Source organism: Capra hircus, chromosome 2 (assembly GCF_001704415.2).
Source record: "Capra hircus breed San Clemente chromosome 2, ASM170441v1, whole genome shotgun sequence".
NCBI lineage: Eukaryota > Metazoa > Chordata > Mammalia > Artiodactyla > Bovidae > Capra > Capra hircus.
In genome coordinates this window covers 99,709,105-99,720,478 of record NC_030809.1, presented here as the reverse complement: position 1 = coordinate 99,720,478, position 11,374 = coordinate 99,709,105, and the positions used below count along the sequence as shown (strand labels likewise).

The window sequence follows — 11,374 nt, the reverse complement described above, 5'->3', positions numbered from 1 at the left end:
TACCGACCATGACCAAGTTGTTGATATTGTCTGTGTTGCTTCAGTTTCCACAGTGAAGACAATAGTAATAAACAGTAGTGAAGTGAGGATAATAGTAACACTTTCATAAAATGATTATTAGATAATAGAGCACATGGGAAATGCTCCGCAAAAGGGCCTGGCACCCAGAAGAAGGCAGATGTCTATTATTCTGCTCACATCATGCATCAGCTTGGAGGGTTCCCCTCTATCTACTATCTACTGAATGGTACTCATCCAAGGCCTGCAGACCCTCCCTTTCATGCGAGCTGATTTCTCCCTCTTTTAAATACTTAGACCTCCTGTTGTCTGAATCATTTATGAGGCATTTGTCATATAAAAGATAAGACATTTATATTAGCTGAAGAGAAATCAGAGTATCCCATGTATTTATTTATTTATTCATTCATCCTTTATGAGGCATTTATCAGGTATTTATTCTTTTATTCATCTAGCATCTCATGGGCTAGTACTTGGGAACATAGAAGCGACTAAAACAAATATAGTCACCACATCCAGGATCTTGGGGCCTGGGGAGGGAGACAGACATTCAACAAATGAGCAGGCATATAATTATTTAATCCAGCTGTTGCTAAGTGCTATCAAGACGAATGTGGGATGCACTGAGAAAGTCACAGAGGGATGTCACAGAGGAAGCTCACCAGCCTGCAGAGTCAAGAAAGATTTTGAAGAAATGACATTCAAGTTGAGACTTAAAGGATACACTGTTTCTATTGTCACCATAGACAATAAACATTTGTTTAGGATCTATAACCTGAGTGGAATGTCTATGCACATGTACTTACAGAAAAAAAACAGCTACAGGAGATGCCACGCTTTAAGCACCAAATAAACAGAATGTACCTTATACAGATGTTTGGAATCCCCAAGGGTTAGAGACTGTCTTAGAAACACTTTATATAAAACATGAGATTTGAGCAGAGCCTTAACTGGAGAGGTGGAAAACTAAGACAAGGGAGGGAGAAAACAGGCTTTCCTGATAGGGGAAAATATAATATATGGACAGAGCTAGGAAAAGGCAGGACAGATTTAGACAGGCTGCTTGAATCAAGGAGTGATGTAGGAGGTAATTAAAGACAAAGGGCTGGATCACGGAGGGGCTTGCTTTATCTTACATGGAATTTTTTTCCTTTTTTGAAGGAATGACTTTCTTTGAGACAATCAAAGAAAGCCTTGGACCCCGCTTTATCAAAAAATAAAAAAGGAAAAGAAGGAAATTGTATTCATAAAGCTGCATACAATTTCAGGGGTTCACCACAGTCTCCCTGAACTCCCATTTAGCAATCCCTGCTATAAGCAGGTAGCACTGAAAGGATGTGAGTAAAGGAAAGGTGGCATATTTCAAACTGTTTAGAAGACTTCACTTGCCTGAGGGTTGGCAGCGAGGTCAACTGAGAAACTGTTGCAGGACAGTGCAAGCTGGAGCTCACACAGCCCTAAACTAACTCTGCTGCTGCTGCTGCTGCTAAGTCGCTTCAGTCGTGTCCGACTGTGCGACCCCACAGACGGCAGCCCACCAGGCTCCCCCGTCCGTGGGATTCTCCAGGCAAGACCGCTGGAGTGGGTTGCCATTTCCTTCTCCAATGCATGAAAGTGAAAGTGAAAGTGAAGATGCTCAGTCGTGTCCGACTCTTAGCGACCCCATGGACTGCAGTCTACAAGGCTCCTCCGTCCATGGGATTTTCCAGGCAAGAGTACTGGAGTGGGGTGCCATTGCCTTCTCTGAAACTAACTCTAGGCATTCATTAATAAAGTAAACTAATATTTAGTGAGAGCTCGCTCTGGGACAGGTCTGGTGCTCAGTGTTAATGAAAAAGATCAGATCACTGCTCTCAAGGAGCTCCAAGCTAGACAGGATGAGAAAGGTAAGCAGTCACGGATGTGGAGGGAATCAGAGCAGCAACAGATTGCCTTACCCCAAACTTTACACAGCCCGTTCCACAGAGAATCAAGTCAACATCTTTAATATCACGTTCAAGGCATTTCATCTTCCTGCTGTCATTTCCACTTAGGTCCCAACGACAGCTTCTGTCAACACACACCTGCATCCCGCAGGTCGACCACACTAGACTCTTTGTCTTCTGAGGCTGTTTTGCCTTTTCCTGCCTTCGTTCTGTCACTGTGTTCCTCCCACCAGCTGTGCCTGGTCAAGTGCCTACCTATTACCCATAGCTTCCCTGGTAGCTCAGATGCTAAAGAATCTGCCTTCAATGCAGGAGACCCCGCTTCGAACCCTGAGTCGGGAAGATCCCCTGGAAAAGGAAATGGCAACCCACTCCAGTATTCTTGCCTGGGAAATCCCATGAACAGAGGAGCCTGGCAGGCTACAGTCCATAGGGTTGCAAAGAGTTGGGAATGACTTAGCAACAAAACAACAACAAGGCCCAGCTGAGGTGTTGCTTTTGTGGCGTCTCCCTATTCATTCTGCCCTGAGTTAATGGTGCGTGCCTCAGTCTCCCCCAATACTCACTAAGCTGGAGCGGGCCGGGTGTCCTCCTTTGATCTCATGCTGGGATGGGCCCAGTTTCCTGTACTGGCAGGTGCTCAGTATACACACTGAACTGAAAGGCAACTGCCTGGGGAGAGATCAGGGCCTAGGGAGAGTTGGGAGTCATCAGCCAAGCCTTAGTGGTTGGAATCAGAAAAGGTAAACTTCCTGTTCACTTCCGCCTGGAAGAATTCACCCTGCGGGGAGGGCGGAAGGTCATCCCAGGCACACACCATGCACTTAGTAAATACAGGTTTAAAAATATAGGACATTCATACCCAGGTAACTCTGATCACCTATTTATGACAGCTGTTTATAGTGAGAGCTTGGGGCTTCCCAGGTGGCGTTGGTGGTAAAGCACCCGCCTGCCAATGAAGGAGAGGTAAGACACTAGGGTTTGATCCCTGCGTCAGGAAGATTCCACAGAGGAGGCATGGCAACCCACTCCAGTATTCTTGTCTGGAGAATCCCCGTGGACAGAGGGTCTGGCGGGCTACAGCCCATGGGACCTCAAAGGGTGAGATACGACTGAAGCGACTTAGCACGCAGGCAACTCAGATCACCCTATTTATAATGATATCAGTTCCCACAAGCTGAGTATGAAGTCTCCTCTCACAAAGACCAGTTTTGGATGCAGACTTCCACACTTCTAGAGGATTCCACACTTCTAGTGCTGTTGTTTAATTGTTAAGAAAAGAGCTTACTTGTAAAGGCCAAACAGTTATACGACTTAGTCCTCCTTGGAAGTCTTATAGGGTCACTCAAATAGCTCTTGCATGTAATACTTTAACGAGTGCGGGTGCAACCTCATTGACCCATCACCTCACCTTTGTTTTCACTATCAAATACTCAGGACGGTGCCAAGGACGACTGAATTCTTTGGGTCGATCATAGTCGCAACAGGATGGGCGCACATTTCGCTCTTTCGGGTACGAGGGGATGCGGGTGCCTTTCCAGGCCAGCTGCGCGAAAGGAAGAGAAGCCGTGCCTGACTGAGGCGCGTTGGGCAGACCACCCACCAGGGCGGGGCCAAGTCCCAGCCAGGGCCGCATCTCCTCAACTTGACTGAAGACGCGGCGGGGCTTCCCCCTGGCCCGCTAGTCTGCGCGGCGCTCTGCTCTCGAGCCTACGGGGGCAGCCCACCGCAGGTGCGCAGCGCTCTTCACGCGCAGTCCTCCTGCCCGGTATCCCGCCCGCTACCTCCGGGCGCCCGCCCGCCCCGCCCTGGGACCCACGACCGGCTGATCCGATTGGCCGAGGGCAGCGGGGGCGGGCCCGGGGCGCCCCGGGAGGCCGGGGCTTGGGGGCAAAGGCGGTGGAGGGGCTGACCTGGCGCACCCGGAGGGCTGGGTGCCGCGCGCCCCCGCAGACCCGACTGAGGCGCCGGGGCCGGCTCAGGATGAGGACGCGCTGGGCACCCCCTCGCCGTGCGGCGGAGCTGCTCATGCTGCTCCTTCCGGGCTTCGGGCTGGTGGAGCCCTCTGACCGCTCAGGTAACCGCGGGCGCGTCCGCGGGCCGGCCGGGTAGGGACCTCGACGCCGCCGGGTCGGCCGACTGTCCTTGATTCGGGTTCGGCTGCGCGCCGGGGTCCTGTCACCTCTGCTGGACAAGTGAGCGGAAGGGAGGTGCGGGGAGAAGGCGTTCCGTTACCCTCCTGTGTCCTGGAGGAGCACGGGGTGGGCCGAGGAGGCGCAGGGCTTTTCTCGTGCGGGGGGCCTGGCGTCCACCGTAGGGGAGGCACCCAGAGTGTTTTCTGAACGAGTCTCCCGCGCCTTCCTCGTCCTCTCCTCTAAAATCTTGCTTCGCTGGGGTTCAGGGCTTCTCAACAGCCCCCTCACCCCTCACCCACCTCACGCCGCATCCCGCCGTCGCGGCCCTCCTGCGCCCCTTGCCATCTTGGCCACGCAGTGTCAAGAGGAGCTTCCCACCCACAGCGCCGGAGTGAAACAGCGATTCTCTGACTTCAGTCTGCTCGTGGTGCCCGTCAAAAAGCCATGTCTCCTACAGTGACTGTGGCAAGACTGATACGATGCCCTCCCCCAGTGCCTCGAGCAGCGACTCTTTCTTCTAATTGGCTTATCGGGCTCCAAACGTTCACCCCAACCCCCACCCCAGAGGTCGAAGTTCCCGCAGTGGAGCCCAGGTTGCTTGCCCAGAGACCTCTTGCCTCTCACTTGAGAAGCAGGACGAGGAGCAGCCACCCTTCGCTGATGCTCTGAGTAGTGCCTGCCCCACCCCCACCCCTTGGCAGCACCCGGAGTTTGCTTTTAATCTCTCTTTCTATCTTGGCAAAGGTGTGCTGAGGACTTTGTTTCTTAGTCTGGCTGCTTCACAGACAATTAGTGAGTTGTCCCCACCTACCGCTTCTGTCATCTTGTCAGAATGAGGAAGTAAAAGATAGTCAAGGGAGTTTTTGAAAAACTTCAGTTTGCTTATGGTATTTACTTTCTTTGCAGTTAAACTGAGTTACTGTCTGATTGTTCAGATCATGAGTAGCATCATCTTATCTATGTTAAGAACATTATCGCTGATCTTGTTTTGATTCACCCTTCTGCATTCTTATTTCGGAGAAGGCAATGGCACCCCACTCCAGTACTCTTGCCTGGAAAATCCCATGGACGGAGGAGCCTGGTAGGCTGCAGTCCATGGGGTCGCTAAGAGTCGAACACGACTGAGCGACTTCACTTTCACTTTTCACTTTCATGCATTGGAGAAGGAAATGGCAACCCACTCCAGTGTTCTTGCCTGGAGAAAACCAGGGACGGGGGAGCCTGGTGGGCTGCCGTCCATGGGGTCACACAGAGTCAGACACGACTGAAGCGACTTAGCAGCAGCAGCAGCATTCTTCTTTGATCCCCCATATTGGAAACTACCAAAAGGCCTTTATTGCTGTGAGAACTCTCTTCTGCCTGTCCCCTTAATCCAGGGAGAAAATGATCAAGGCAGCAGCTAACTGTAATGGAAACACACTAGCCTTTCAGTCGCTAAACTTGGCTTCCACGTGCATTTGCCTTATTTTATCTCTTTTGTCTCCCCATAGAACTCAAGATTTTCTTAATTTCTGCAATCTCTGCAATTCCTGGCCTCTCTCATCAACCAAGAGCAAAGAGCACTAACTTAATGCTATTCTTCTTGCAGGAGGTCCTCAAAGGTGTTTGTTTTCCTGCATCCTTCCCCACCTTGAGCACCTGCTCTGGTCAGACTTGTGGCCCTATTGAGGGAAGCACTGGGATTTTGAAAGCTCAGCCATTTGGGTAGCTTGTTTGGCACTATGTCAGCTTCATGATGCTGGTGATGGTGTGTGCTTCATCACATGTATGCAGCTAGGTTTGTGCAGGTGGTCTCCAATACTCAGATGCAGAGGAAGTACTTCTGTGTCCTTGGGAGGATGCCAATTGTTTAGTTAGCTTTTTTGCCTCCTGGGAGGACTAGCAGCTTGAAGTACACTAAGTCTTCAGAGACTCCTGAGGTTTTCATCAGCCCACACCACCCAATCTGAACTCCATGACTTTCTGACTCCTAGTACATTGCTCTGGACCCAACCGTCACTTTAGTACTGTTTTTGAACTGGCAAATCCAGACTTCTGGGACTCTCCTAGTGTACACGCTACACATATAGTAGCAGCTCCACAAAATGCTTAACAGTGTGGGCTCAGGAAGTTCCCCTGAAACTAAAAAAGTTGCAATCTTCATCCTTCTTGCCTTCCCAAACCATCTCCTCTCCATGTGTCTGTGGGTTACAAAATGTTGAGGTCCAGTTTCCCTTTGGAATGTGCAAAGCTCTTTGGTTTGGGTCTTGTAACTCAGGAGTTACTTAAGAATCAGACAATAAGAAAGAGCTTTCCTGTGATGGTCTAACAATTCATTTTCAATTTATGATAATGCTATGTAGCTATTTCCTCTTAAACATCAGTAGAATGTTTATATAAAATGAAACATTTTAAAAAGTGCTCTGGGGATGATGAGGTGATGAGTCTTCTTTTCATCAACCTCTGTCTTTTAGACTTGTCTCAATATTGTATTTGTAGGTAAATATTAAAATTCCCTTTAGGGCAAGTATAACGTGAATAAGATGCAATATAAGGCTATCAGATGCAATATAAGGCTATCAGTAAAGAATCTGTTTTATAAATTGCTCTGTAATCACCATTTCAAAGTGTAATACATTTCTGATATATTTCATAGACCCTTATTTAACAAATTTTTAAAATTATTTTCACATTTTTCGGACCTCCCCCACCCTAACCTACTTTCCCAATAGGGTCACAAGACTGGAGCAGAGTGAACAGCTTCTTTGTAAGGGTAAAGAAAGATATGAGGAACTATCATGAGACTACAAGACTCTCCCTTGGTTATATATTATGTATGAATGCTTACACATTATATATGAAGGCTAATTACAAGTTTCTTTAAATCATATCAATAATTAATGTATTAGCTAAGTGATCACTATAGGTATCAAGCGTTGATATTACATATGTGGTTAAAAGATAGATTTAGAATGAGACAAGTATCTACAGTCATAGCTGTTAGAAGCTTGGAAACTCCTTTTCAACATAGCTACTCCACACCTCTCCTATAGTCTTTCAGAATTTCTACAACCTTGTTAAATTCATGGGTGTCCTAGAAGTTAAACGTATATTAAATGAAAGTGAGAGTATTAGTCACTCAGTCATGTCTGACTCATGGAACCCTCTCCTGTAGTCCATGGAATTCTCCAGGCACGAATACTGGAGTGGGGAGCCATTCCCTTCTCCAGGGAATCTTCCCAACCTGGGGATTGAACCTGGATCTCCTACATTGCAGGTGGAAGCAAGTAGGAAAGCAAGTGGGAAAGGGTAAAATTTTTTTCTCTTCCAGAGTGCTTATAAGGCAGCACTGTCACCTAAGTGCACATGCCCAATACAGATGGAATTCAAATGACCTGAAATGCTCCTGGCATGATGTAATAAAGTTGTGGACATCTATTCAAGAACGATACGCAGTGAACTTAGCAGAGCCCTGTAAAGCCTGCAAGGCTCGGAAAACTGAATTAGTGGAAGCACAGAGTGTCAGCACTGGAAGTAACTTAGATTTTTATACTCTACTGCTTTCATCTCACATTTGGGGATGAGAAGACCCTGGAGAGGTTAACTGAATTCCCCCAGGTGTCCCAGCTAACTAGAAACAGAGATAGATCTTCAGTCTAGGACCCTAACTCCTTATTCTACTGCTCTCACCACTGTTCTAAGCGCTGTAGCTAATCCACTGGATTCTGCAAAGGCAGCTTGGAAAATCTTGGGTCAAAGAGCACAGAGCAAAGTGCCCAGGAAGGAGAGCAGGGAGATTACAGAGCAGGAGAGGGGAAGATCCAGAGGGGTGCACTGCCCACTCTCCCGCAGAAGCCGACTTCTTTGTTTTTTGCTACAGTACCTGATACTTTGGAGTGCAAGAGAGGTGAGAGGGAATAGATTGGCAAAGAGTTACATCACGGTCTGATAATCTTCTGAGATAATATGTTTTCCTTTTTTTTTTTTTTTTTGGCTAACTGTCTGCCCAAACTGTGTCCATAAGATAGGGAACAGCAGAGTGATGTCAAAGAAGAATGAAGGATGGAAGCTGCTATTCAAACAGATCTAACTGCAACACTAGGCAGTATTTTAAAATAGCAACTTGAAAGTGGAAATAGCTTAAGGTTTTAAACGATGTTGTTCTTGCTGTTCCTGTTGTTTCACTTGGTGCTGCTACTGCTATTTAAAACAAGCAAAAATTCTGTCCGAAGTTCAAACTGGAATTGAACTTAATCATATAGGTGTTATTTGCATAGTGAAATTTCCCCTCCAGTCCTTAGTATAAGAATTTTTAACTCTGCAAGCCTATGAATTATTATTAGAAAAGGTGTTTAGTGTTAGTAAAACCGCTGAATGTGACGCTGGCATCAAAATGAAAGTACCTTGTAGGAACTAAGATTTTATGGCTCCTTCTCCAGAACCCTTTGGTTCATTGACAAAGATTGCTTACGTTTGTCTCAACTGCTTCAGGTCATCGACATGTCCTGTGCTATACCTTCACAAAATGTTTCTTTGTAAAAGCACTGACCAAATTGTACTATTGTAATTTGCTATAACAGATTTGACTCTTGCTCTACAGACTCAGATGTGCAAGAAACAGTGTACTATTTTATTTCCATAAAATCAAGATAAATTTTATTCTGAAGTCCTATTCTACCAGGTTAACAGAAATTCAGTTTCTGTCACTTCTGAGGTCTTCCCCAGCTCATACAAAACTGCCCAGGGAACACTCAGGGAGATTCCACCCTTTGCTTAGCTCATGCTGGTTACTTGTGAATTTCCCTTGTCCAAACCTACTGGGTCTTGAATTCTGTGAATCAGGTGGCTCCTGGAGCTCAGGTTTTACCTCCCTGGGTGATCCAGATGGTCAGTCCCCACATCCCCTCCCCAGAGGCTTCCTGTTGCCTCCTGGAGGTGACAGTGGAGCTAGCCACAGGTCCCTACACTCAGAACCCAGACCTCCATTACCTCTTATCCCTTTATCCCACTTTTCTACCCTGTCTCCTCTCAGACACATTAATGTCATGCAACAGTTACCTTGCTGAAGTAGCCGAAGTGCAATCAGGACAGAATTGTGTCCTGAAAAAGCTCAGGATATTTTTCATTGACTACAGGCTACTTATCTAAAGAAGCTCTAAGGAGCTTCTTCATCTCATTAAATAAGGAGGAGATCTCACTGAGTGACAATAACAAACATGTATACTATTCTAAGTGTTTTGCATGTATGAGCTCCTTTTATCCTCACATCCACCCTGTGAAGTACTGTTTTACAAAGGAGAAAGCTGATGCACAGCAGGTGAATGACGCCCTGATCACACGGTCAATAATAGCAGAGCAAACTATTACTATAAAGCCAAGCAAACTGGCCCCAGAGCCCACGCTCTTAATCCTACACTGAACTGTCTCTCTGGCCACCACTGTCCTCCAACCTTGTATGGAATATTACAGTTTATACAGCTGGGAGGATGTTTACAGTCTGAGGGTGCTCAGACTCACTCTCCTTAGCAAGAAGGGCCAAGGCACATCGGCCACATAATTCAGAATCCTGAAATGTCTTTTCTGCCTGTGTTGTCTCAGGTAATGATCCATTCACCATCGTCAATGAAAACACAGGCAAGTGCATCACGCCGCTGAATGACTGGATAGTGGCAAAGGACTGCGACGAAACCAAGGACATGTTATGGAAGTGGGTGTCCCAGCATCGGCTCTTTCATTTGCAGTCCCAAAAGTGTCTTGGCCTAGATATTACCAAACCCACAGATTCCTTGAGAATGTTCAGCTGCGACTACAATGCCATGCTGTGGTGGAAATGTGAGCATCACTCTCTCTACGGGGCTGCCCAGTACCAGTTGGCTCTGAAAGGTGGACACGCCATAGCAAGTACAAATTCATCAGATGTCTGGAAGAAAGGAGGCTCAGAGGAAAACTTGTGTGCCCAGCCTTACCATGGTGAGTACTGGAGAGAGACTCTGACTTACTGCTGTATTTGGTGCAAGTGGCCTTGAACGTGTACCTCTGATCACACTTAGAGTCATACACTGGTGAGTCAAGTGAACAGGCCTCTAGTTCCAGGCACTGAGTAGTAACATTGAGCTGCTTCTATGAGGTCAGTGCTATTTGCCCACTTTCACAGGAAAGGGTAGGAGAAATTAGATGCCTTGTCAGAGGTCTCACAGCTATTCTGCGGCACCCAGGGGTTTGAAATCTCTCTGATGCCTGAGCATATGTACTTTCTATGATTATATCCTGAATTCCAGAGAAAAGAAAATGTTAGAGTAACTGGAAGTCCCCTACACAGGATAAAAGTCAAATAACCTAATAAGGTTGACCCTATTCTAAGTTAAAAATGAAGAAGAAGAAAGAGGGGAAAAAAAAAAGGAAATGAATTTTTTTCTTGTCTGCAGATTTGGATGTAATGGAAAAACTTTAAGAATATTATGTGGCTTTATTTTTTATTTTGGCATGGCTATCACACTGTATTTATGATTAAGTATTATAAGAGTGGACTTTTTCCTCAGTTGCCTCCAAAATAAGTATATGAATACGAATCTTCCTCTAGTTACAATGTTGTTTTGTCCCAATAAACCCATCAAAAATTGAAAATATCATAAGTTGAAAATGCATTTAATACACTTGTAATGAATATCATAACTTAGCCTGGCCTGCCTTAAGTGTGCTCAGAATGCTTATATTAGCCTACAGTTGGGAAAAGCCACCTAAAACCAAGCCTGGCCTATTTTATAATAACACGTTGAATACCTCTTGCAGTTTATTGAATACGGTACTGAAAGTGAAAAACAGAATGGTTATGTGTCAGTTGTTTCCCCTCGTGACTGTGTGGCTGACTGGGAGCTGTAGCTGCTGCTGCCCAGCATCAGAGAGAGGACTGTACCATGTATTGCTAGCCCAAGAAAAGATCAAAATTCAAAGTACAGTTTCACTGACTAGGTATCACTTTCATACTATCACAAAGTCAAAAAGTTGTATGTCATACCATCCTATGTCTGGAACGGTCTGCTTTGCCTTTGGGTGCACTGATCATGAACTTTGAGTCTATAATGAATAGACATTCGGTTATAATGAATTTTTGAGTTTAAAAAGAAAGAGTAGATTTATCTTTTTAACCTCCAAATGTAAATTAGCTCTCATGCAAGCAAATCTTTTTCCATTATGTTGCTCTAAATTATATCAAGTGTTGAATGTGTGGGTATCTATATACATTTATATATGTTTCATTAAATTATCTTTGTCTTAATTGTTATCTCATGTGTGCTCTTCTTTGTAAATTTACATAGC

At 45.9% G+C, this 11,374-nt stretch overlaps 1 protein-coding gene across 2 annotated transcripts in view; it reads left to right on the top strand.

Moving 5' to 3' along the window:
- Positions 3,833-11,374, top strand: part of LOC102168948 (CD302 antigen) — a 119,533-nt gene continuing 111,991 nt past the window's right edge. For both annotated transcript variants that reach the window (XM_018063553.1, XM_018063538.1), the window contains exons 1-2: positions 3,833-4,020; positions 9,656-10,027. In XM_018063553.1, coding sequence (XP_017919042.1) covers positions 3,927-4,020; positions 9,656-10,027 — 466 coding nt within the window. In that variant the 5' untranslated portion in view covers positions 3,833-3,926. The remainder of the gene's footprint in view (positions 4,021-9,655; positions 10,028-11,374) is intronic.